This window comes from Falco biarmicus, chromosome 10, assembly GCF_023638135.1.
Source record: "Falco biarmicus isolate bFalBia1 chromosome 10, bFalBia1.pri, whole genome shotgun sequence".
In the NCBI taxonomy this organism is placed as follows: Eukaryota; Metazoa; Chordata; class Aves; order Falconiformes; family Falconidae; genus Falco; species Falco biarmicus.
Window position 1 is genome coordinate 35,032,104 of NC_079297.1, and position 27,175 is coordinate 35,059,278.

The 27,175-nt window shown below is 43.5% G+C and overlaps 1 protein-coding gene across 1 annotated transcript in view; it reads right to left on the reverse strand.

Annotated features, from left to right (window-relative positions):
* Positions 1-303: 303 nt before the first annotated feature.
* The window catches only part of MUC6 (mucin 6, oligomeric mucus/gel-forming), a 49,204-nt gene continuing 22,332 nt past the window's right edge, over positions 304-27,175 (reverse strand). The window contains exons 13-38 of the mRNA XM_056354520.1: positions 26,867-27,004; positions 25,834-25,995; positions 25,176-25,270; positions 24,409-24,541; positions 23,264-23,513; positions 22,079-22,131; positions 21,864-21,973; positions 20,941-21,092; positions 20,048-20,189; positions 19,476-19,586; positions 16,666-16,851; positions 15,967-16,206; positions 14,885-15,041; positions 13,990-14,133; positions 13,356-13,418; positions 12,354-12,401; positions 10,402-10,584; positions 8,242-8,289; positions 7,661-7,903; positions 6,878-6,951; positions 5,959-6,542; positions 4,846-5,108; positions 4,439-4,782; positions 3,347-4,175; positions 1,399-1,501; positions 304-500 (exon numbers count right to left, since the gene is read on the reverse strand). Coding sequence (XP_056210495.1) covers positions 323-500; positions 1,399-1,501; positions 3,347-4,175; positions 4,439-4,782; positions 4,846-5,108; positions 5,959-6,542; positions 6,878-6,951; positions 7,661-7,903; positions 8,242-8,289; positions 10,402-10,584; positions 12,354-12,401; positions 13,356-13,418; positions 13,990-14,133; positions 14,885-15,041; positions 15,967-16,206; positions 16,666-16,851; positions 19,476-19,586; positions 20,048-20,189; positions 20,941-21,092; positions 21,864-21,973; positions 22,079-22,131; positions 23,264-23,513; positions 24,409-24,541; positions 25,176-25,270; positions 25,834-25,995; positions 26,867-27,004 — 5,033 coding nt within the window. The 3' untranslated portion in view covers positions 304-322. The remainder of the gene's footprint in view (positions 501-1,398; positions 1,502-3,346; positions 4,176-4,438; positions 4,783-4,845; positions 5,109-5,958; positions 6,543-6,877; positions 6,952-7,660; positions 7,904-8,241; positions 8,290-10,401; positions 10,585-12,353; positions 12,402-13,355; positions 13,419-13,989; positions 14,134-14,884; positions 15,042-15,966; positions 16,207-16,665; positions 16,852-19,475; positions 19,587-20,047; positions 20,190-20,940; positions 21,093-21,863; positions 21,974-22,078; positions 22,132-23,263; positions 23,514-24,408; positions 24,542-25,175; positions 25,271-25,833; positions 25,996-26,866; positions 27,005-27,175) is intronic.

Here is a 27,175-nt window from a genome sequence, read left to right on the forward strand (position 1 = left end):
GGTTAAATATCACCCCGAGCAAGGCGAGACCCCTCTGAGCTGGTCTTCCCTCCCACCCTGCCCCGTGGTGGGTGGTTTTGGGGTTGATTTTCTCCTCCCCTGCACCCCCACCCTTCCTGATAAGGAATAATTTACCCCTAAGTTCATCGCCGCTGCTCGGGAAGCCTCACCGCAGCACTAGCCTGTGTAATCAGAGAACTCCCAGCAGTGAGCTGCCACTGTGGAAGTGTTAAATTGTGATCAGTGGTTTAAGGGTTGTGGGTTTTTTGTTTGTTTTTTTTTTTAAAAAAAAAAAAGTAGCTGAGGCCATCTGGAGCTCTGACTAGTGTGTGCAACTGTCAAAGTCACAAACACAGCTGCTAAATACAATTATTTCTGTAACAAGCCTTTTTCTGGGGTTATCCGGGTCCTGGCACGGGAGCTGGAATTCCTTCTTCAGCAGCTGGAGCGGCCTGCAGCAGCCGCAGGCGGTGCTGACCAGCATCTTCTCAGCGTCCCACCTGTTGGGAAGAGAGGGAGGCTCAGGAGGCTGTGTATGGCGCTCCAGGCTCACAGCTTTTCGAGTATTAGAATGTTTATTTTTGTCTTCTGGTGGAAGTTTACAGGAAGGAGTGCCACTACTAAGAGCTTAATGGTTCTGTCAACTAGAGAACCACAGACAGCGCGGGAAGGGATTATTTTAAGTCCTCACGATGACGGCGGTGGGAGTTCAGGCGCACTGAGCTGCTGCCCACCTCTCAGACTGAATGTTCAAAGGGCTTGTAGCTGTTAGGCCTCAGACCTGGCTGGAAACTTTTACAACTTTTTTCCCAAATAATTTTGAGTTCTGTAAGGCCACTGCAGGGAGTTAGTTTTCACTGAGGCCTTGATTCCCCGGGTAGTTTGCTGCTGAGCAAGCAGGAGTGCACAGGCTGGCAGCCCACCTGGGCCTACACCATCCCCGAGTTACGCTGTTGGGAAAACAGACAATTGAACTAACATCGTGTATTTAGGTGAGAGAAATTTCTTATTTTGTCGTCTTGGCTATTTGAAAACAAGTATCTGTACTCTAACTGCCCTTTAAAAAAAACAACAACAAAACCAACCAAAAGAAACCCAAAACCAAAACCAACAAAGGCCCAAAAACCTGCAGCATAATGTGTCTGGTTTTGTTTGTTTTTTTTTAAACTGAGACAACATTTCTTGCTTAAATTCTAAATCCCAACATACTAAAGGTGTTACTAGCACTGGTTCGAGTTAGCTGGCTTATACTGCAACGTTCTGTTGCAGGGTGGCTGCCAACCACATATTTCTGCCTGCACCAGAAAGCAGCAGTCGTTAATGGATCACTACCTTGTTTGGCCACCTGCAGAAAAAGAAACCAGTTTAGTTCCCTGCAGTCTGTCAGCTCCCCCTTACTTTGTGGAAGATGGGCACGATCCTTCACACCGGCTTAAAGTGACGTTTGTAGAACAGCCTTTGTAAGTTATTTTTTCTTCATATTTGTGTTCTTCACAACGCTCTGTCAAATGTAAAAAGAAAAAAAAATAGAGCAGAAATTTATCTTAAAGTCTTCTCAAGTGACCTTTGCTGGATGCCAAAATCCTCCATACTCTGTTTCATGGAAAACTGTTCCCGTTGCATGAGACAGTAAGTCACAAGTAACAGCATGAGCGGGTTTTAAACTAGGCACTGAAGATACCTGAGAGGGCTGCCCTGCAGGGCAGCTAAGAAAAGGCAAGTCACAGGAATTAGGAATGAGCAAAAAAATTCCTGTTAAGGAATATAGCGCACCCCCAGTCCAGCAGGAAAAAAACCTTCTAATCCACTGATGAGAACACAAAGATGCAAATAAAACAACCAGCTGGCTGATTCTGCTGGAATTATTTCTGGTTCACAGACTTTGTAATAGTTTGTTGGGGTTTTTTTTTTTTTGAAAAATGCTAAATATACTCTTTAAGGACTGACTCGGGCAGCCAGCAGATCACAACCGACATGCCTGACTCAAGTCTTGCTGAGTGGATAGAAAGGAGAGCGCTACGTCGTGGGTAATGATTCTGTGTCTTGCATTTTCTCCTGACTTGAAGCAAGACACTAAGCGCTTCATAAGGCAAAGCGCTGGCTGAAAGCACAGGTTTTCCTACGAGTTTAAAGACCGTGTTTGAAGTTTATGTTAAGGAGAACAAAGATGTTGAATACTATGAAGGCAATTTATGTACCTCTCGTGTGCTCCCGTACAATGCTCTTCTGAGCACATTTGGGTTCCCTGCTTGAAGACAGGTTATGGATGTAAAGCTGAACACTGTTATGGGGAAGGCTCAGTTAATGCTGCAGTAGGAATTTGGAAACTTGCCGTTGGAAAACAAGGCAATGCCTGGACCCCAGGCCAAGGTGCTATACCAGTATCTTAGAAATTAGGAGCTAGGCTAGTATTTAACTTTTCTTTCTGGACTGAAAGTTCAACAATGTAGCTGAAATGGAGAGCGTAACATTTCTGGGTCCTCAAACAGTGGTTAAAACAAATAGACACAGCAAGTAAAACATAACCACGCAGGAAATCTACCTTCAGTTCAGAGATTCACAGTGCACATCTCATTCTGGTTTATTCTTAGAAGGGTTAATCCATATTATAAGGGAGCATTGAAGAAAACCTGTCTGCCTCCCGGTTTCCAAGTAGGGCTAGCAACTAGGTCTCTGCCACCTATAGAGAACACAGTTAACAATGTATAGATGTCTCCTGTGTGTCCGCATCAGTGTTCCTGACTCCTATACTGATCATCCTTAGGATGCTTCCATTTAAAACCAGTAAGGAGGATGTTGCTTTGTGTGCCTCCCTTTACGTGACATTCTACAGAAAATGGAGGATGTGGCGTTCCTTTAGCCAGAACATACTAGGTAGTAACACCGGGAGCCAAAAAACATCACTGTGTCCTGAAAACAGAGAAAAGGCTTGCTGCAGAGGGGAAACTGAACAATGCTCTAGTGTGCAGAAAGTCTAAGAGACCTAACAGGGCAACAGCAGGGTAAGTTAAGATACCTTTTATTTGGTATCTTGCTCTCTTACAATATTGAGCTGGGATTTTAAGATTAAAAACCAAACGATTCTGTGACTTTCCTTATACGCATCCTGTCAGCCTCCTTAACTCATGCTTTTTCATGTTTACACCAGTATGTAGCAGGGACCCAGTTATGAAATGAAGGAATTCAGACAAATACTTTACAAAAAAAAAACTGCAGAAAGGACAAGGAGATGGAGACAGTGCATACAAATAGTATCATGGACAAAGAATATGCAAAGTGAGAATTCATACACTCACGCAAGAAAAGATGTGCTAAAAACAAGGGAAATGATACAGATATACTTTACCTTGTGGCACTATAAATGGTCCAACAGAAGATGAAGTTGTTGAAAGTCCAGAGGTAGAAAAAGAAGATGATGTGGTGCGGGTAGTGGTTAACGTTGTTCGCAATGAAGTCGTTTCAGCTGATTCCATAGAAACAGTAGTAATAACACCGGGAGCAAGAGTAGTTGTAATTAAAGCAGTTGGGATCAACACCGGAGTGGACTTGGCAGAGACAGTGGCAGGAGGTACTGATGAAGGTATTTCACCATATGGACTAAATGTTGCGTTTGGTGAGGAAAAATATGGAGTACTCTCAGCAGATCTAAATGTGGAAGTAGTGAGGGGCACAGAGGTACGTGTGGGCCTGCTGCTTGGGGCTGCGGTGGAGGACACTGTGGAAGTGGTGGAGGACACTGTGGACGTGGTGGAGGACACTGTGGACGTGGTGGAGGACACTGTGGACGTGGTGGCAGATGGCAGCCAGGTGCTGGGCGCGCTGCTGGGGGCTGGCGCAGAGCTGGGACTTGGAGACATCCCGGTCAGAGGGGCTTCTGTGGAGCTGGTGGGGGTGGCCCCTCTGGAGGCAGAGGTCCTGGAGGTGCTGCTGGCAGGGGTGGTGGCGGTGGTCTTCTGCGTGGTGACAGGCGGCATAATGTGTGGCATAGTGGGCTTTGTGTGGGTGAAGGCTGCCGGGAGGGAAGCACAGGTCATCTGAGGGTGAGGGCAAGAGGGGAAGGCAAAGGAGGTGGGCAGATGCGCCCTGCAGGGAACATGGACACTGAGTCTTGATGGGCAAGAGGGAGCAGTGGGATGGCGGTTCCTGCCTGCAGAATCCCCATCCAGGTTCTCCCCCTAGAAGAAGGAACTAGGGACAGTGTCTAACGGGTTCCTTCATCAAGCCGGCGCCCTCTGCCTCTCCCTGGAAAAGGAGCGCCCCCAGATATGGATGTCCCCCCCCAGGGCAGGCACAGCGCACCCTCTGCTCCCTCCCAGACTGGCAGCCAGGCCCCGTGGGACAGGCCTGTGCTCCAGGGCCATCCCAAAGTGCCACTTCCAAAGTAAGTGGGAACAGAGAGCAAGTACTAAGACAACAGCCTGAGCAGCGTGTGCGTCTAGGAAGGAAGAATGGAAGAAACCCAGCATGAGAGATGGGAACAGCAAGCAGAGCAGTGCGAAGGGAGGCAGGGAGCCTTACCGGGGTGTGAGGAGCTCAGCCATGTTGAGGACACAGTCAAGGACACAGTCGAGGAGGGGGAAGATGCAGGCGACGGCAGCGGGCTGGTTTTGGCCGTGGAGGGTGCGGAGGACTGCAGTGGAGGCAACTCTGTTGGAGCTCTGGTCGTCAGGGAAAAGGGCCTGGGCCTCAGGGTCGTAGGCGTAGGCTGGGGGCTGGTGGCCGGGGCTGCGGTGGAGGACACTGTGGAAGTGGTGGAGGACACTGTGGAAGTGGTGGAGGACACTGTGGAAGTGGTGGAGGACACTGTGGACGTGGTGGCAGATGACAGCCGGGTGCTGGGCGCGCTGCTGGGGGCTGGCGCAGAGCTGGGACTTGGAGACATCCCAGTCAGAGGGGCTTCTGTGGAGCTGGTGGGGGTGGCCCCTCTGGAGGCAGAGGTCCTGGAGGTGCTGCTGGCAGGGGTAGTGGCGGTGGTCTTCTGCGTGGTGACAGGCGGCATAATGTGTGGCATAGTGGGCTTTGTGTGGGTGAAGGCTGCCGGGAGGGAAGCACAGGTCATCTGAGGGTGAGGGCAAGAGGGGAAGGCAAAGGAGGTGGGCAGATGCGCCCTGCAGGGCCTCGAGCAAGAAACACAGCCCTGTGGCGCACTGAGTCTTGCAGGGCAAGAAGGAAAATTGGGCTTCTGGCTTCTTCCTTAAGCCTCCTTATCCCCCTTAGTGCCAGCACGGCCCAACGTGTGCCAGTCAGCGGCGGGCTGACCCTGGCTGGATGCCAAGCGCCCATCCAGCCACTCGCTTCCTGCCCCCTCAGCACAAACAGAGAGAGTCAGAGATGCAAAAGCACAAAACCCCACAGAACACCCAGGTATGGACAAATTAAAGGGAAACCACACCAAACCCCACCCAGGAGACGGAAAGGCAGCCACTCGCCACCTCCCAGTGGTGGCCAATGGCCAGCCAGTCCCTGAGCAATAGCTACTTGGGAAAAACTGCCCCCACCCCATGTTCCTGCTCAGCATGGCTCTCTGTGGGGTGGCGCATCTCCTTGGTCACTCCCTTTGCGTCAGCCATCCTGGCTAGGTCCAAACCAACCCCTTGCCCACTCCTTGGCTGGCAGGAGGAGGAAGAGAGCAGGCCTGGACACTGTCCTAGCAACCCTCAGCAAAAGCTAAAGCGCTTGTGCGCTACCCACACTGGCTTGGACACACAGCTGGAACACAGCACCAGAAAACCTGCTGGGAAAACACTTGGCTCCATCCCACTCAGAGCCAGGACACAGGCCCAGGCCTGCACCAGGTCTTAGGCTGGCCAAGGGCAGCGCAAAGGGAGGGCCGAGTACCAAAACAAATGCACAAGCTGAGAATGGTTCTCGGAAGGAATAATGGAGATGGATGGAAGGAGAAGTAAAGAGCTGGGAAGAACAGGCAGGAGCGGCAGGAAGGGAGGCAGGGAGCCTTACCGGGGTGTGAGGAGCTCAGCCATGTTGAGGACACAGTCGAGGACACAGTCGAGGAGGGGGAAGATGCAGGCGACGGCAGCGGGCTGGTTTTGGCCGTGGAGGGTGCGGAGGACTGCAGTGGAGGCAACTCTGTTGGAGCTCTGGTCGTCAGGGAAAAGGGCCTGGGCCTCAGGGTCGTAGGCGTAGGCTGGGGGCTGGTGGCCGGGGCTGCGGTGGAGGACACTGTGGAAGTGGTGGAGGACACTGTGGAAGTGGTGGAGGACACTGTGGACGTGGTGGCAGATGGCAGCCGGGTGCTGGGCGCGCTGCTGGGGGCTGGCGCAGAGCTGGGACTTGGAGACATCCCGGTCAGAGGGGCTTCTGTGGAGCTGGTGGGGGTGGCCCCTCTGGAGGCAGAGGTCCTGGAGGTGCTGCTGGCAGGGGTAGTGGCGGTGGTCTTCTGCGTGGTGACAGGCGGCATAATGTGTGGCATAGTGGGCTTTGTGTGGGTGAAGGCTGCCGGGAGGGAAGCACAGGTCAATTAAGATGACTGTGTAAGGTGGGAAGGTGTGTAAGGTGGGCATTTCTGGGGTAAACTCTTCGTGCTATGATACGGACAAGGAAGACAGAACCAGGTCCCAGTAATTGTTGCTGTTTCACATATGAATGTATTGGTCCACGTCCCCCAGTATATCCCATCCCGTTCTGCAGCTTCTGGGAATTGCAGGGTGGTGATCATTTTGACATTTGTCTTCTCGCAGTTTGTTTCTGTCCTTTTTTGTGGAGCTCTTGAGAGGGGAAGGGCTATCACTACTTTCATGTGCAATTCCACTGGTTTACAGATAGTCTACAATTTGCCTGATGCAGACTGCGCTGTAAAGGATCCAAAGGGGAGTCGAGGCTAATGAAGGGAGACACGCATTGGCCATAGATGACTCACAGCTCTGTCCTGACCAGAGCACTCACCTGTTACTACTTTACTAGTTGGAGTCTTAGCTCTGGTTGGCTCCCTTGCTACAAAGAAAGGGAGGAGAGAAAAGAATGGTTGAGTCTTGGGAAGGATTCTAGGCAAAGCATGTTGTGGCATCTCCTCAAAGCAGGCTGTCCTGTTCAACACCAAGGCAACCCAAGTATGTGGAGCCCGATGGGTCTAAGTGGGAGAACTTAGCCTGGAGCTGAGCGTACACCTTCTTGCCCACCCTCCCTGGTGACTTTTACTCCCAGGGTCTGCATTGGCCAAGGAGGTGGTATTTGTTGACCCACACTTGTCATGGGTGTGCCTGGGCCCGGCCATCCTTTGGGTGGAGACATGCCTTGTTTACTGTCTTTTACCCAAAACTGTCTTTAGATCGGAACTGGAGATGTGTTTCTACTTTCACTGCCTTTTGTTCCCCACACTGTGCATTCTCACGCACCACTGTAAGGGGAGGGAGCGTGTATTAGCTTGTCTCTGCTTGCCAGTTGTAGGGCAGGAACTCATGGATGTCTGTACCCTGACAAAGGCCTGTGCCCCAGAGCCAAACCCCTGCGGTGGCAAGGGAGGAGGACGCAGTCAGGGTCACGTGCAGGCCAGTCCCAGGACCCCTGGGTCCCAGGACTCCCTTAGCAGGACTAGTGGAAATTGAGAGTGAGTACCAAAACTGAAGCCCGTGAAGGTTGTGCTGCTTAGAAGAGAACAGTGGGAGCTTGAAGGAGTGTGGAGAGGAGCAGGAGGGAGCCTTACCAGGATATGATGGTCTCAGCTGTGTTGAGGACACAGTTGAGGAGGGAGAAGAAGGAGATGACGCTGAGGTGGCAGGTAAAGAGCTGGGGCTTGGAAACATCCTTGTCAGTGGGGCTTCTGGGCTGCTGGCAAGGCTGACCTCTCTTGGGACAGAGGTGCTGCTGGCAGATATGGCAGAGGTGGTCTTCTGTGTGATGAGATGCTGGACAATGTGTGGCTTTGTTGACCTTCTGTGGGTGACAACTACGGAGAGAAAAGTACAGGTTGATTGAGGATAGTAGGGCAAGAGGGGAAGGCAAAGGAGGTGGGAAATTTCTTGGTGGAAGCCTCAGGTAACGGGTGGGGGTAGGCAAGCGGGAAAAATGGACCAGTGGCTTCCCCCCACAAAAAAAAATATGGGGCCCTGTGACTATTCAGCAACCCCTGTCTCTTCCTGGAGCTCCCGAGGGAAGAAAAGCCTCTCTGTATGTGCATGTCTTCCCTCCAGGGTGTTCCAGACTGGGCAAGAACATCATCTGGAAAAGCTGGGCTAAGTAAAGCAGTCTTAGGCCAAGGGTACCACCTAGCTCCCTCTTACTCACCTACAGGGACCTGGTGGTACAGAGTGGTCGCTTGGGTTCCCTTACTTTCTGTAACGTAAGGAAGAACGGATATTAGTAATGGTTGGGAGCTGGTAAAGTTCCTAATTAAAGTGAGTTGTGGTACTTCCTCGGAGGAGGCTGTAATTGCTGGCACAAGACAACCCAGATGTGTGCACCCCAACAGTATTTTGTGGGAAACACATAGATTGGGAGTGTATGCCTGCGCCCCCACTACAGCAGACTGCTCCCCACGCACTGTCCCAGCCTCTGGTGTCAGTTGTGAACCTAGCAATTCATGTTGCCACAACCTCAGAGGACTGTCCTTTTTGGCATATGGAGTACCTGACATCCCACAGTGTAATTTCCTTTTTTTAATATTTACTTTTGGGAGAATTTGTTACAAGGGCTAGAGGGAACATACATTCTGTCACTTGTGAGTTTTCAAGAACTCACTTTGAAGTACAGATGGAGATTTTGCCTGTATTTGAAGGCAGTGTAGAGTATGGCCTTGAAGAGAAATGTTATGTTTAAGATATTTGGATGTCAGATGCTTGCTCCATTGGCAAGGCACATACATTTCCATTATTTTTATCACACTTCTTCAGTTAACATTGCAAATAGATAGCAAAGGACATGGTTAAGACAAATAGTAAGAATGCTTGGGGGTTTTATAAGGAGTATATTGACATGTGTCTTGTGAGTGATGGCTTCACCTGGCAGATACCAAAAAAGTGATATTTACTTCCTGTTGGTAGTTTAGAAAGTGGTATTTACCTACTGTTGTTAGTTTAGGTTTGCTGAAAGTTGTGATCTGAGATGTGGTTTGAGTAGGTATTGAGGTGGTTGTTTCCTTTTTGATAGTGGTCTTGAAGGGTGGTGTGGTGAACCTTACTTGTTCTGTCTCTGTTGAAGCAGCAGTTGAGGAGCCAACAGCCGTAGGCTTTGGTGTAGTGGTCATGGTTCTTTTTATTGAGGTAGTTATATAGGGGACAGTGATGGTTGTAGTCACGTTTGGTGTGGTAAAAACTGACATTGTATGCTCTTTTGGAGTAAAGGTAAATGATATATTGTGAGTAATCAATTCATTGAATATTTTAAAATAGATAAAATATGAAGAAGCTACCCATATTCCACAGACCCAGTTTTCACCCTTGATCTTTTGAATATTTTCTGTGTAATTGTTTGTATTCATATTCTCTTAAGCTCTCCAAATCTTTCTCTGCTCCTACTTGTTTTCTATTGTTTCATATCTTTCTTTGTTCTCTTTTTCTGTATTTTTCCTGTATTAGACTATTTTTTATACAATTTTTCTAAGAAGTCAGCTTTGCTGTCATTTATAGGGTGGTCTGTATGGACTTTGCCCAAATGACAATTTCATTGGCTATTCTTATGTTCCAAATCAGCCACAGTTTCAGCTTCCTGTAATTTGTACTACAAAGCTAAATAGCATCACACTATAGGACTTGCCTTGTCCCAGTGCACAGCTCTTAGGAGTCACAATGAAGCCTTTGAAGTTGTGTTTTGACTCCTGTGGGACTTTTCAGCTCTGCTTTCCCTGACAGCCTGGGTCCAGGATGGCTTATTAGTTGACGTGCATGTTGGTGGGAAGCTACACGTTATGATTCTCCACAAGCCACAGAACTGGAAAGTAATTTATGTTGGAGAAGTCATTCTCCTGACAGCAGGACTCTGTAATCCTAGACAAAGCTGCTACACTGATACCTGTGTGATTTGGCTTCGGAGCCTGCTTACATTCATCAGAGTTGATAGGTTGGGTCCTCCTTGAATATGACTGCATAACTGAACCAGCTGTGGAAAGGAAGCTGAAGCTGAGCTAATAAAGCCAACTGGAGCTGAGCTGGCTCACTGCTGACAGACCTTCTAACGTGCTTCTCAGATAAGTCACACAAATGATTCTCAGCTGTGCTTTTAACCTAGTGCCTACATCCTTTCTCTTTACATGCACTTTCAGCCTATACTTCTGGAAGCTTCTGGTTTACAAACTCCTTTCTAGAAGCCTGCTTTCCCTGTGGCATGGTCTGGAGTCTTATGCCTGGATGTTGAGACAGCTTGCAATGCTTCCCTAGTAGAGTGCTATCTCAGCTATGTATAGAGAGGGTTTACTGTAATTTATTTTAGACGGTAACACTAAAAACCTACCAGTTGTTGACTTTACTGTGACAAGGGGTGATGCTGATGAGGTCCTTGGAACTGTGATTTTTGAGGTTATTGTTGGATTTGTAGTCTCAGTTGATACAACAGCTGCAGAAGAAGAAATATGAGGTACTGTGGGCAGGGTACTTGTGGTAAAGCTTCTTGTTACTTTAGGCTGCACTGTTGCCACTAAAAAAAAAAAAAAGCAAAATTAAAGGATAAGGAATAGTTCTTGATAATCGATTTATAATATCCTATACAAGTTGAAAATTATTTTTGAAGCAAAACCACTCTCTCTTAAGTAAGTGATAGTAGTAACAACTACTAAACCCCACTATCTTTTAGAAAAAAACATTTGATAAAAGCTATCCATCTATTCCTTTGCTATTATATGCAGTTATTATATTAAACAGGAAATCTTGCAGAAGCTTTATACATTCTTCTGCATCACTTTAAAGTGAATATGGCATAAATACTTCTGCATAGCAGGAGAGATGGAATTGTATTTTGTTATTCACACAGCTGACAGTGTAACTTTTTCACAATACCGTATTTCTTCAAGGAAATTAATGGAATTTCTAATAAATTCAAGATCAGTATATAGAGATTTCTATCTTGAATCAGGCTGTAGGGGTTGGGTATAGACAGTCATACCATTCCATGAGGACTTTCTAAAATTGTTAAAGTGTTTTATGGCCATCACCACTAAGAAATGTAATGACATTTTTGTGGGATATTGTACATCATATGAACACAGAATGGTTTAGGTTGGAAGTGACCTTTAAAGGTCATCTGCTCCAACCCTGCTGCAATGAGCAGGGACATCTTCAACTACATCAGGTTGCTCAGAGCCCCAACCAGCCTGGCCTTGGATGTTTCCAGGGATGGGGCACCTACAGCTTTTCTAGGCAACCTCTGCCAGTGTTTCACCACCCTCATCATAAAAAATTTCTTCTATCTAGTCTCAGTCTGCCCTCTTCTAGTTGAAAACCATTGCCCGTTGTCCTGTCACTACTGGCCCTACTAAAAAGTCTGTCCCCACCTTTCCCGTGAGCCCCCTTCAAGTATGGAAGGCGGCTGTCAGGTCTCCCCGGAGCCTTCTCTGCTCCAGGCTGAGCAGCCCCAGCTCTCCCAGCTGCCCTCACCGAGCGGGGCTCCAGCCTCTGCCCATCTCTGTGGCCCCTCTGGCCCCGCTCCAACAGGCCCACGTCTCGCCTGTGCTGAGGACCCCAGAGCTGGACGCAGCGCTGCAGGGGGGTCTCACCAGAGCGGAGAGGAGGGGCAGCATCCCCCCCTCGCCCTGCTGCCCACGCTGCTGGTGACGCAGCCCAGGACACGGGTGGCTTTCTGGGCTGCGAGCGCACGTTGCTGGCTCACGCCCAGTTTCCACCCACCAGCACCCCCAAGTCCCTCTCCGCAGGGCTGCTCTCCATCCTTCACCCAGTATCCATACTGGGGGCTGCCCCGACCCCGGTGCAGGACCTGGCACTTGGCCTGGCTGAGCCTCAGGAGGTGCAGGTGGGCCCACTGCTGGGGCTTGTCCAGGTCCCTCTGAACGGCATCCCTTCCCTCAGGGTCGTCACTGCGCCACTCAGCTTGGTGTCACCTGCACCTCCGAGGTGCTGGGGGCGCGCTCAGTCTCACCATCCACCAGAGACAAAACAGAAGTCCTTTTTCACTAGCAGAGATATTTCATTACTGATATCTGGAAATGCCTAAGTATACTCTGGAAACACTGTTCTCAGTAATTTTTTTTTTAATTAAGATGTCTAAGAAGTATCTCTGGGATTTTTTTGGTGATAATTATGACACCAGGTTATTTTTCATCATTACATCTTATGCATGTGAAACTGGTGATGCTACTATATCGCACAAAATAGGATAGTGCTTACCGTATAAACACATACTTGAAATATATAAGTGTGTAAGTACTAGTTTGGTCAACTATGTGAACTAACCTGTTGAAGGTGAAGATATTTCAGGTGTGGTACTAACGATTTTAGGTCCTGTAATGTAAAAGTAGAACAAGTTAAATTTGTGAATCAAAACATATTAAAATACTTCAAATAAGGCAAATTTCAGATTGGATTCAAAGGACTGTGTTCATTAGTGAGATACTCCTAAAAATGCTTAGTATTACATAATTTAGTGGTAAACTTCACATCAAAGGACTTAATGATAAACCAATACATCTCATAATAATGAACATGAGTAAATTTTTTGCTACCTTTCTTATGATTTTTATGCTTAAGGACACCTCATTTTTCAGGGACAATGGAAAGATACTAGCCAAGATCCCAGTTACACAAGTTAGAATTTTGTAATATGACAAAAATTGTCCTTGAATTTTTTTGCATCTGCATGAAAATCCAAACTGTGCAGCTGGAGTCTATCCAAAACACTATTTAACAGAAGTAAACCATATGGTAATAAATATAAAGGTAAAATAAATTTTAAAAAAAGTATCTAAAAAGAGATTTGCTAAGTAGAGTTCATTAGCTAGGTCTCATCCTCTTCTGTATGTTCTCTTCTTTTATGGAAGGTGTTGGACATACCTGAGACTCACAGCTCTGCTGGGACAGCCCCTCACACTGATCAGAATACCAACACACTTTCAGGAAGACCCACATTTTGAAAAGTACTTACATTTAACAATGAACATAACTTCATGCTGCTGACTAAAACCAGCCAGGGTCATCCAGCTTCTGTATTTGAGCATTCCCTACCCTCATCTTTCTTTTATTTTTTTTTACTAAAATTCTTTTCAACCCTTTACTTACAACCAAAGTTTTACATACTAGCAGTACAGTAATGTGGTTATTTTGAAGGAAACTTCTGTTCCAATGAACATTTATTATAAATCGAGAGGTACCAGGAAAAATACATTCTTTGAGAATAGACAAATGTTTTAGTATAGTTTTCCCATTACTGTAGAGAAAGAGAATGAGTATATAGCTTACCACATGGCATGCATCTGCCCTTCTCATGGTCAAAATATTCATCATGAGAGCAGTTGTAACAGCCTGAAGAAAGGGCAAGATAAGTTTTTTATACATTTCTCAAAGAAAAGCATTTCATTAATTCTATCTATAATCTCATATCTTGTGTTTCTGTTATTAAAAATTGCAATTAAATCAATTGCAATTGCAATAATAATAAAAAAATATCAATCGCAACACCATCTATTCAGGTAAGCATTTCCAATGTCACCCTCAGAAGAAGGGTCTGCCTATGTAGTGATTTTTTTGGTTTCTCCAACTATACCCATTTGTCAAAAAAAAAATAAATCTTCAAACCTCCTCTCTCCAAGTTTTCTTATCGAAGTAAGGCATATTCTTTTGATTTGGCACAAGTCAGAGAATTTATCTTCAAGACAGGCTGAGCTCAATGTAAAGCTAGGTATAGTACAGGTACTGAATTATTATGTATTTAAAGCAGTAATAGTAAGGTAAAGATCAGCAAAGCTTCTTTAAAGATAGCACCAATTAGAATACCACTATTAACCATTAACTGTGGTAGGAGTGATGTAAAAAACAGCATTGAAAAGTATTATTTTGTAACTGTTTCCCAGTTTACACTAGTACAGCTTATTACCTTCGATGTTGACATATTTGTAGTTTTGATTTGGGCAGTTACAAGGCCTGTAATGCCAGGTGCAGTTGTCATTGCTGTAGCCATAGGAATACGCACCACCACTTCCTGGTTTTTTATGAGAATTATAATATTCACAATAGACAGCTAAAAAAGGTAAGAGGAAGAGAGAAATCAGATATTTTCAATTTAATGGCATGTTATTTTCAAAGGACTAAAGGGAGTACAAAATCAATAAACAGTTTCAATCAACAATTTTGTCACTGAAGTTATTAGCTTCTGATGTAAACTGAAATTTATGCTCCAGTGAAGTCAGTTTGTTTTTTGCAAACGCACTGTGCAGGCACTTCCACAGTTTTTAATACATAATATAGTGAAATGTTGAAAAAAACTATCGAAGATAGCAACTCTAGCATTGATTTATAACGTATTCATTCTCTTTTTTTCCTCCATATACAGTGTTCTGTAACACTGTGATATCTTTTTCCTGTTTTACAGTGTTCCAGCCAACACAGCTGTCTGTTTCCTTGACATCCACGCAGAAGGAATTCCATCATAGCTAAAACAAAACATATTTTTTCACAATTTCATACTCCCTCTGCTGACAAACTGACAGTTCACTATACAGTGGCAGCAAAAGAATCAGTCTGTGTTCTGTGAACACATTATTTTCTCTCATTACTCCACGGTAAGAAGAGATATAATATTTTGGTTAATTTAGCACAAATGAAAACTACAGATTTCAAAACCCAGGTGACTGAAGTTAACTATTTCCCATAGAGGAAAATGCAACTTAGGAGGTGCTTATTAAACAATGACCTACATTGCCATGTTAATATACTCACAGCAACAATAATAGTACCTTAAACCTTTTTAAAGAGAGCTTAAAGAAACTTACGGCAGAACTCGGGGGTTCTCCAGTCAATGCAGATACCTTTATCTAAGCACGCCATGGCATATACTGCAATGGCATCACACATGCATTCACAGTCCCCTCCAATGTCACAACCACAAGAGTCTCGAACACAGGCCTCATAATAGGGCATACGATTCACCTGCATTGGGAAATGAAGTAATGGATTTTCTAGGATCTTTTTCTACCTGTTTGTTAAGAAGGTGTTTTTCCCTGGGCTAAACATGTGTTCCACTAAGCAAGAGTAACTAGCATTTCCTCTGAACACTTGTCAAAGCAATTACAGTCCCACTTCATACAAATCTTTTTAGCAAGAATGTAGGTGGTCTTCACATCAACAATAGACATACACGTGGCAAAATGTCATGAGTTTCTATTGTTGATGTGGAGACACCTATGTATACATATTCTGTATAGCCAGCTAAAAACCCCTAAAACCCTCGCACCCATTCAGGACACGTGTCTCTTTGTCAGCTCTACACCCGCCATGGATTTGCATGAGCTCTGCAGCATTATCCACATTTCGCATTTGTTTTCACCTTCTGGAAACAGAGATCTACCTTCAGAAGGCCTGGTTCTGATCAACCTTGCAGTATTTTCATTTCCACAAAGTGGGCAACTTAAATCAGATAGGAAGGTTGATGATACCTTTACTCTTGGGCTGATCTGCACCTTCTAAGTAATGTTGACTTACTGATGAGAACCAGGGTTTTCAGGCTTTTCTGAAGTTTGATTTTCTGACAAAGGCAAAATGATTTCAAAAGAGTAACCAGTGCATTGATCAGTATCAGACATCATCAACAGACTGACTAATTTCTGATATTTAGGTCTTCATTCTTTTTTCACTCTGGTATTTTTAACTCATCAGCTGACTTAGCTTTTGTGCTTACAAAAGGGCTGGTGAAGTGCAAATAAGAAAGGAAGAAGGCTAACATAAATGAAAGCCATAAAACATTTTACATGTATTTTACATTCTGGGGAAGAGAAAATTAAGTGTTGGAATGTGAGCACTCTGGAAAAATACAGGTTATGCCTATAAATAAAAAGAAGGCCAAATAAATTCTTACCTTATTGTGACAGGCAGAAAAGACTTGGCTGTTGATGATGGAACATGTCTTTTCTGCCCATGCTTTACGATAAGGGTTCTTGTTACAGGGGTCCACTACGAAGTATACATCCCCACACAGAGGATTCTCTTTCCATGAATTGACAAATTCCAATTCACTTGATGCCACATACTTGCTTCGAGTTTCAAAATCATCCTTCATATTGCCATTATAGTTCCCACACAAACCGCATATAGTTTCCTAGATCAGATGAAAGCAGGAATATCAATTCAGCAAGTTACAATTACTTGCCTTCCCTTTCAATGACGGACAGTCTCCCGTGCTTTAGGAGTGAATGTAATTCTACAAATACTCTCTCATATATTCTTGGTGTCTTGTGCACGAGGTTCTGTTCATCAGGGGATGAATGTGTTTCTCCTCAAAACTATAAACTGTCATAATGCAGAGATCAAACTCAGCCATGCAGTTGTATAAAATACAAGCACTTAGCTCAACAGTTTCCTGAATGCAGCATGGTAATCACTTACAAATCAGCCTGTAGTGAAAATCTCTGCTGTTTTGGAGATAATGATGAAAATGAATTGCTAGTAGCATCTCTGAAAAAAATTCGCCATCACAAAGAGTCAAGGCAACCACCATCAAATATGCAGTTCATTCTGAGTTGAGGGGCAGTTTTATGAGGAAGTTATTCTGCAATACCTGGGTTTCTCTGGAGATCTTGATGAATAAAGTCATGTGCTTATTCCAGATAAGGGTCATGTTGTATTTTCCTGGGATAATGATATCAAACATCAGGTGAAGGGCATTCTTTTTCACGCTGTATCGTACTCCAGGGTTTTCCCCGGAAATAGTGAAGGTTTCATCACGCAGTATGAATGTCAAATTCTGGAAGAAAATTTATCTGGGTGTTATAACTTGCCAAGTTTCAGTATTTTCCTTACTCTGTGTCACACTGCTGAAGGTCAGATGCTATGCTACTACAGACTCTCTTGACATCTCCAATTATTTTTGAAAAGTCATGTCAGGTGAAGGCCTCGGTGACTGGGGAAAGGGAAACATCGCACCCATTTTTAAAAAAGGCAGAAAGGGACCGCTGGAACTCTGACCTGTCAGCCTCTGGGCCTGGGAAGATCACGGAACAGATCCTGAAGCTGTGTTAAAGCATACGGAGGACAGAGAGGTGATTCGAGACAACCGGCACAGCTTCATCAAGGGCAAGTCTTGCCTGACCAGCCTAGTGGCCTCTCTGTGGCGGAGTGACTACATCAGTGGACAAGGGAGGAGCTGCAGATGTCACCTCTCTGGATTCTGTAAGGCCTTGGGCACAGTCCCCCACACAACCTTCTCTCTAAACTGGAGAGATACAGCTTTGATGGGCGGACTGCTTGGTGGGTAAGGAATTGGCTGGATGATCACATCTAGAAGGTAGTGGTCAACAGCTCAAAATCCAGATGGAGATCAGTGACCAGTGGTGTCCCTCAGGGGTCCATACTGGGACCAGTACTGTTAGATATCTTCACCAGTGACACGGACAGTGGGACCGAGCGGGCCCCCAGCAAGTCTGCAGGTGACACCAAGCTGAGTGGCGCAGTGACGACCCTGAGGGAAGGGATGCCGTTCAGAGGGACCTGGACAAGCCCCAGCAGTGGGCCCACCTGCACCTCCTGAGGCTCAGCCAGGCCAAGTGCCAGGTCCTGCACCGGGGTCGGGGCAGCCCCCAGTATGGATACGGGGTGAAGGATGGAGAGCAGCCCTGCGGAGAGGGACTTGGGGGTGCTGGTGGGTGGAAACTGGGCGTGAGCCAGCAACGTGCGCTCGCAGCCCAGAAAGCCACCCGCGTCCTGGGCTGCGTCACCAGCAGCGTGGGCAGCAGGGCGAGGGGGGGATGCTGCCCCTCCTCTCCGCTCTGGTGAGACCCCCCTGCAGCGCTGCGTCCAGCTCTGGGGTTCTCAGCACAGGAGAGACATGGGCCTGTTGGAGCGGGGCCAGAGGGGCCACAGAGATGGGCAGAGGCTGGAGCCCCGCTCGGTGAGGGCAGCTGGGAGAGCTGGGGCTGCTCAGCCTGGAGCAGAGAAGGCTCCGGGGAGACCTGACAGCCGCCTTCCATACTTGAAGGGGGCTCACGGGAAAGGTGGGGACAGACTTTTTAGTAGGGCCAGTAGTGATAGGACAACAGGCAATGGTTTTCAACTAGAAGAGGGCAGACTGAGACTAGATAGAAGAAATTTTTTATGATGAGGGTGGTGAAACACTGGCAGAGGTTGCCTAGAAAAGCTGTAGGTGCCCCATCCCTGGAAACATCCAAGGCCAGGCTGGTTGGGGCTCTGAGCAACCTGATGTAGTTGAAGATGTCCCTGCTCATTGCAGCAGGGTTGGAGCAGATGACCTTTAAAGGTCCCTTCCAACACAAACAATTATATGATTCTACTCTATCCTATGATTCTATTTTATAGGCTTTTTTACCCCCTTGGGATTATTTTGTATGCATACACAAACCTGAACAGGAAAAAAAATATCTGAGATTGTTCCACTCTCATTGTTAGGTGCACTATCACTCAGCATTTGGTGGAAATAATATCATCATCTACATGCAGCCAGCAGAGTAGAAGTATGTTTTCATGTGTTCCTATCAATAATCAAAAAGTTACAGAGAAAACAGTTATCTATATTGAGCTCTTTTATTATCTCCCATGCTCACATGTACTCTTACAACTTTACTCCTGCCATGCTGCAGTGTTTCAGTGTCTAGATAATCAATGGAAAGATCTGTCTGGAGCGTGCATTTATGAAGCTGGATCCTAAGCAAACAAACTTTTTCACCATGGCACTGACCTGCTGAAACTGCCAGTATTTATTCAGAAATGTGGCAAATACGTACTGCTTGTAGTGACTGTTCCTTGGGATAAAGTCTCATCTGTCTATATTATTCTATCTGTCAGACAATGAAAGACTCTAAGATGATCTGATACTACTGGGCATTACTGTCCCATGAAACTGAGAACAGTAACACGCAGTTCTGGAAGCTGTCACACAGCAGTGGAAATGAGGATAAATGCTCACTGCTGTAGTTTCATGGATATATCAGGTAAGATCTGGATATATTTTGAATGGCAGATATTACCTGGACTTAGAGAAATTTGGAGACACTTGGCTCATTGTCCATGATGAGAATCCCCCAGTTTCACACTATTGTTTTCATGAGTTGGTGTGGTGGGGTGGCAGGGGGGTGGAAATCAGTATTTTTAACTGAGCAATTCACTGCTGAGTCAGTAAAGTTAAAAAGTTTATAGTTTCTATGTAGGCAAGAAGTTTGGGGACTGAAACATTGAGATGAGAATTGAAAAAAAAAAAAAAAGGTTGCAATTCCTACTAAAACTGAGGCTCTAGATTTAGCACATAATTTCACTTACAAGACACCACTTCAAAGACACAGCTAAAGCTTCCAAAGGGAAGCAAACATGAGCTTAAAATAGCTATTCAGCTAGATAACAGCAGAATTAAGATCTTACCCCAAGGTTAATGCTGATGGATCTGGAGCATGTAACCCCTGATCTCCCACAGATGACATTCTCCGTAACAATTTTGAAAGAGGAAGCAGGTCTATTAACACTGCAGCCATCCTAAAAAAACCAAAATAAACCACAAAAAGCACAAAACCACAACAGACTGTGTCTGGACTGACTCTTCCAGCTTAAAACATAAAAGCATAAGTAAAGAAAACTTAAAATGTCATGATTCTGATTCTGCCTGTTTTGGGAGATGATGACCTCTGATTTGGTAGTCAAACTGACATCAATTCCCTAAAAGATACAGTTGGCTGGTACAAAATACATACCTATCAATGATTATTTCAACATGTTACTAAATCTAAAATTGGTTGTAATTGCATGAAAAAGCTGTGCTTTGAGAAGTAAAGTCTTTTCATCTTAAGTACTGAAATAAGTAGAAAATACAAAAACACATTAAGTGTTTATAAAATTCAAAGTGGTTATAGAGATATCCTAGGATATTTTCATTAGCCATTTAAAGCTCTTTCTCGGTGTTAAGATATTACTGAAATAAGCAGTAAGAGGCAGATTACCATAGCTAATATGTATTCACAGTTGCCATCAAACACGAAGCGCTGTCCGTCAAAAGTGGTGATGTGGCCTTCTCCATACAGATTACACGTTGAAGAACACTTTGATTTTTGAACACATTTCCATTTGCCTTTTGTGCAAGTGCTGGGAGTGAGAAAAGAAACCATATTCAGATTTCAAAGAAATCCCACCTCGACCTGCTTCCCTCTATATACAACGCACATTTATAGATAAGATGTTAATTTAACTGACTTGTGTACACTGTGACCAAGTCACAATTAATATAAGAACCATAACTACAAGTTATGGACTGCCTAGAAAATTAATTCATGATAAAGAAGAAATCTTAAGTAATTTTTGCTTTCCTTTTTTTTTTTTCACGAAAGAAAGAACATAAAGCTCATTTATTTTTGCTCTTGATGAGAACAGATGTCACTGTTCTGTGTACTTTGGGTAGTGTTTTTTTAATACTAGATTAGTAACTGCAATGGGAATAAAGTACTTTGAGAATGCTGCCAAAGAGTTGGAAACAATTTTTTGGGGAGTTTGCTTTTATCTACCAAAAAGAAGGAAGATTGTGCCCTCGTTATTTAGGTGGAGCTGTTAATCCTTGACCTTATGTAGTTTATACAGTTACAGGCCCTACTGTATGCCCTTCTTCCTGGATAAGCATATGGCAGATATTATACCTGAAGTCAGTACCATGACTCTTTTATCTATACATATAGATTGTCAAATGTTCAGTTTCCCTTTGTCACCTCTAAGCTTTATCACTGAATTCCTTCCATTCAGCTGTTGCCATTTCCTACTCTCCTGTCAACTAAATGCTTTTGTTATGCAATTGTACAGGTTGGCAAAACAGAGGTTCCACAATGGAAAACTGTATGATTCTTACCAGATCTCACATTCAGTTTGGATCTGTTCACCTTTTGCATAAGCAAGACCACCATATTCACATGGACACTCCTCAGCTGGAACACACCTGCCATCAAGATTTTCATATAGCCCATCAGCACAGACACAGCCCGACTCACATTTAGTGGGTATCTGGTAAGGAGCCGATTGCAAAATGAAAAGAAATGTGAGATGCATTTTTTCTTGTACATGAATGGTGTCAAGAGTGAACCCGTGCTAAGTTCTAGTTTTGACTTGATATCAGTTCTATGATTTTCCTTATACTGATATACTAGTCAATTGAACTAGTTTCACTGAAGTTGTAAGATATACCTGTTGCATGAGATACTGAACGGACTTGAAGACTGAAAAATCTATTTTTCATTGCTACCAGTCTTTCAAAGTACAACAGAAGTTTCTTTATGTCAAGGAAGCTTATTAAAATTCTTCCAATTAGTCTGTTTCCTTAATACAAAGGCATAAGAAAGCCCTATAAGGACAGACCAGAGGTCCACCTAGCCTAGGTCTCCTGCATCCTGTGACCATCAGCAGCAGAGAGTTGGGAAAGAACAGAACATGAAGCGTAAGCCACATGTTCTACCAGTTTCCAGTGACATGCAGTTTATGGAGTACATGAGCCAGAAGTGATAGCCATGCAATTAAGAATCCTTAATGGATTTTTATTCTATATATTTAATATAGATTAATTAATTAATTCATACAATATAATTCCTTAATCACTTCTTGAATTTATGCACATTTTTTGTGTCCACAGTCTGTGGAAAGAAGTCTAATGTTTAACCATAACATGTTAGAAGAAGTATCTCCCTTCATTTCACTAGAAGCAATGTAGTAAAGTTCTAAGTAACAACCACAACATTCTTTCTCTCAAGAGGATAAATATCCCTGAGCTGTGAAACTCACACATTCGATTCCAGTAGCCAGCATCTGACAGGTAGGGGCACATGCCGCTCCATACTTGTTTTCTAAGCTGTCAGAACACGATATATATTTCTTAGGAGCTTTGCAGCTTTCTAGGAAAAAGGAAGAGAAATAAACATTGGAGAGACTGTGAAGTAGCATTTTTACAACATCGGGGGAAAGAATATGTTTCTCAGTAAACCATGTAAGGCCCATACCTGCAGGATTTTGAGGTTTGCCTGTGCAACTTAGCTTCCCATTAACACAGTAGCTAGGGGGGGAAAAACAAAACAAAGGAATTTCAATGCAGTTCTCTCACAAGAAAAAAAAATATTTTTTTGTAAAATGGCTTCATGTTTCTCAGCGTTGGAAAGATTTCATTTATGTTACTAGCTCCTCCCCATGCTTCATAGTGAAGCATGAGTCAATTTGTCTTTCTGCTTTTTGTAGTGTATACACTACATCCATTCTGAAAGTGAATAGTAGGCCATTCACTACTATGATGGCCTATCTAGTCATTTTTGAGGTTTCTCAAACAGGTCCAGACGCTGTTGACAAAATCTCCTACTAGGAATAATCAATCTTATCTATTATTTTCTAATATTTTCCTTAACATTTCCAAGCTTAAGGTAAGTGAAATGCTTTTTGTTCATTTAAAAATTTTTGTGTTTTAGGAAAGGGCAAAAAGATGTCTTAAAAAATAAAAAAATAAACCTTGCTATTAGAAGTAAAGGAGACCGTACTTGTTTTGGCTGGAATGGAGTTAATTTTCTTCGTAGCAGCTTGATGGTGTTATGCTTTGGATTTGTGACCAAAACAGTGTTGATAATATCATGTTGTTTTAGCTATTGCTGAACAGTGTCAAGGCCTTCTCTGCTTCTCACGGTGCTCTGCCAGCGAGTAAACTGGGAGCTGGGAGGGGACACAGCCATGACAGCTGACCTGAACTGACTAAAGAGATATTCCATACTACACAACATCATGCTCAGCAACAAAACCTCAGGCAAAGAAGGAGGAAGGAGGGATGTTTGGAGTTATGATGCTTGTCTTCCCAAGTAACCATTATGCATGACAAATTCATGCTTCCTGGAACTGTCTAAACATCTGCCTGCTGCTGGGAAGTAGTGAATTAATTCCTTATTTAGCTTTGACTGCACATGCCACTTTGCTTATTAAATAAGCTTATTTTTGCTTTTTAATAAGAAAGTTATTAAACTGTCTCGATCTCAACCCACACATTTTCCTGCTTTTACCCTTCTGATTCTCTTCTGCATCTGCCTGAAGTGGAGTAGGCAAGCAGCTGTGTGGTGCTTAGCTGCTTACTGCTGTTAAGCCTCAACAGAAACATGAAGACCCCTCGCCTCCATTTTCAGTTTGTTAATCTTTAAACTTGAAACACTTACCAGGTAATCCCACCAGTTATTGTTGACTGGTCAGGCAAAATGTACTTTCTGTCTTCTAAATAGCAGGGACAATAAGATCTATGAACACACTCGTTCTTGTGGTTCAGGTATGTTCCTTTAGGACAATGGCAGCCTTCGATAGGGATGTCAGCTGGATGACATTCCAGGGCTCGGTTGGAGAGTGACAAGCATGTCCTGTCACACGCCTGAGTGTTGTAGCTGAATGTTTGATTGCCAGTACAAGTAATGGCTATAAAACAAGACAAGAGGGTATGTTAAACGTGGTTTACTTATCCTCTTCCTGGTAAAAGATAACTGTGTTCATAATGTGCTGCATATATTGTGTCAATAGCTTCAATACCTAATGCTTCCCATTGCTTCTTTTCCTGTGGATGTGGAGCTCTAGCACGAAATACTGCAGAGCAGGGCTTAGCACCAACCATGGAGCTGTTTGGAAGTTTTATGAAGTTAAAATATCTTATTGCGTCTTTGTGTATCTTGGAATAAAATGATGCAAAGAGAATCTTTGCAGAAATACCAATGTATTTTTGAGTAACTGTGAACTTGCACCTATGCCTAAGTTGCATAATAGCAAAATCACATCTGCAGCCAGAGTTTTTCCCATTTCTCATGTTATGGTACAGTATAGCTTTATCTATCTATTCCATCACTTAATTATCAAGTTCTGGAAGCATCCACATGCTCACCTTAAAGCTTATGAGTAATCTTTCCCACGTAGTCTTAAAATAACTATCCTTTTCTGAAACAGACTAGATGAATATTCAAAATTTCTCTTTCTGCTTTCCTCTTTTTTCCCTAATTCCCGCATTACTCTTAAGATTATTTGGACAATGCTTAGGATATTGCTTTACCATTTACATTTTTTGTTGTGTTATGACACATCTGTGAAGTCAGCAGCTCCTGGGAATATGGCTTTTATACCTGCTGGTTGGCCTCCCTGATAGAAATATGTACTTATTTTCTAATGACTGACAAGTAGTTTTAAAATATGTTCTTGCTTTTATTCAGCGTTGTCATGGGTGAATCAAACATGGGGATATTCTAAATGGAAACAGACAGACCCATATGCATGCATTCATCTGACGGCAGACTATTAAGACTATTAAATTGGTTTAATTACTTACTACAGTTGTCCATACTGTTTCTCCAGTTCTCAAGGATTAAACCCATTGAACTGCATGTTCGTGCATATGATCCCAGAGCAGAACAAATATAAGGAAAGGTCTCTTCGTAATTACAGGCTTGGTAAACACATCTCTGAAACCCAATACATGGAGAGTGTACTGTTACTGGGAAGCAGACATCTGGAGGTGCTAACCCCTGGAAATATTTAAAAGCTGTAGTGGTGGACTTGGCAGTGTTACGTTTGCAGTTGGACTCAATGATCTTAAAGGTCTTTTCCAACCTACACGATTATACGATTCTACGACTGTATGCTGAATTGTAGGGGTAAATCATACAAAACATATATTATTGCATAACTAAAACTGATAAAAAAAACAGATTAAATGCCTGATTGACGAATAAAATATACTTAGTACTTAAAATTGTGTTTGTTTATTCACTGCTTTCACTTTTAAATTTCAAAATGTTCTGTGGAGACTGGCAAATATGATGAGCTCAATTATGCACATGGGAAAATCAATCCTTTGCATAGGAAGTTGTTGACATGGAGAACTGCAGCATGAGCAAAAATAACTTCTGATTCATAGGGATGGGACTGTGCCTATGAACAATCAGACTTGTACTGTGGTGCAGACACAATTTACAAAACCACACTTGTTCCTTAGTTTCTATGCACTGCTGATTCGAATGAGTGGGATCCTGTATACAAGTACATTCTGGTCCATATTTGGACTCCCTCTGTACAGCATCTACCATAATTTCCTACCTTGTAGAAAGGAATTGGGTTCACCACAGCATGGCATTTCTCGAACACTGTACCCTTCTTGGTAAGAATGGAGCAATGAGTCTCAGCAGATATTTCTAATGAAAGTAAATCATGGACATTAAACAGAGAAAATTAGGAAAAAGAAATGAAAAAATGGAAAAGAAATTTAAAAAACCTGGACAAAATTACTCTAGGTGAGCTTTTTGCAGTGATGAATTGAGCAAAAGGACAATGTCTTAGCTTGTTAGCTTCAGACTATACTTTTGTTCAAACAGCTCAGTAAGGCTTTTTTTTTTTTTTTTTTTTTTTTTTTTTAAAGACCACTAGCAATAGAGGCTTAAGAAGGCAAAGCCTGGATATCAGTCACAGCACTATTGAGCTGCTGGGCAAGTTTAAGACATTCATGAATATTGCAATTTCACTGGAAATACCACCAAAACCCTGTCATTCAACATCTCAATCCCAGATCTCTAGAATGGGATCTGATAAGCTTTTACTAGATTTGTATTCTAGAAATCAGAAATGCCTTGTTGGTGACAGAATTTGTGATCTTCAATCCTTTCAGTCTCTGCTTCTCTCAAACTCTTTCAATCCCACTTATGGAAGTGTCAGACAAAACTAGCTGGAGAGATCAGTTACACCAGGATCATCTACTTACTGTTCAGTTGACTCAAAGCGCAAGGGTCAGTGTCTCTCTCTAAAGCGGGATGGCAATTTCCTGCCCTCCAGGAATCGACAAACAGGGAGGCTGTTCCTTCAGTGATATCCATGCTAGTCATGAAGTCATCTGTAGTGTCTCCATTATAATTGCCACACAAACCTAACATCAGAAATGCAAGGGATGGCTGAAAATTAAAGATTGTGTATCCCATGGTCTATGTTTCATTCTGTAACAGTGAGAAAATTGATTCTAACATTCCACATGGTGTCAACGAAAACTATAGGTCAGACACCCAGAGAATCTTGATCATGTGCACATTCGGTCACTGAGCCTTCACCTTCTCAAGTTACAACTGTCCACTTCTATTCAATGAAAAATGCATACAGAAGTTTTTGTCTTGTTTTTAGAAAAAAAGACTTTTTCAGTGGTTTGAAATCATGTAACAGAAAGGCCATGAAATTCTTTTGCAGTTACATGTTTTTTTATGTATATAAAGTCTATAATGACATTTACATTTTTTTAAAAGCTAAAACCTCTCTGTAATTCCCCATAGATAATTAGAATGTAGGATATGCCTTTGTGGCTAACTTTGCTTTGCAATCAACATAAACATCTCCATCTGGTGCTTATCAGCTGAGAAGCCTTTAGATTCTTAGGCTCGTTGCATTTACAGTGATTGTGCACTGCATTCAAAGAACTACGTCCAAGATGCAGAGACCACACAGGCTAATTTATTGCCCCTTCATTGTGTAGTAAAGCACATACTGAAAAAGGCACACACAAAACATGTGAAGAACAGTATTGTATTACACATGAAAAATGTCACCCATCTATTTTCTTTGAGTCATTTTAAAATTATTAGCAAACCCCCAAATTCTTAGCACATCAATTTCCCAATGCAGGCATTTTTCTTGGGTTTTTTTTCCCCTTGAATCCAAAGAAGGAAGTTTATTCCTTAAAGGATGAGTACTAAGCTTTCAAAATTACACTCCATACATTTTCTCCTTCGTATGGTCACTAGGTTTCTTACCTAGGGTTCTGCCTTTGAATTGTGATCCCACTTTCACATAGGTCTGGAACACAGGTGATGTTTGAACTAAAAGTTCCAGCCCGAAGGTTGTATACATTTGAATGTACATTGAGGACTGTCTGAAAATAGTGATGTCTCCTGAAAGAACACAGAAATTTAGAAACAGAGATTTTGAGATTTTGAGACATAGGATATTGCAAAGTCATGATTTCAATGCAGATATAAGTGTTCCAGTATTCTGTCTACAAGTCTTCCCTTTCCACACACAACTCTCCACAGAGGGACAGATGCAATGGGAAAGATTTTAAC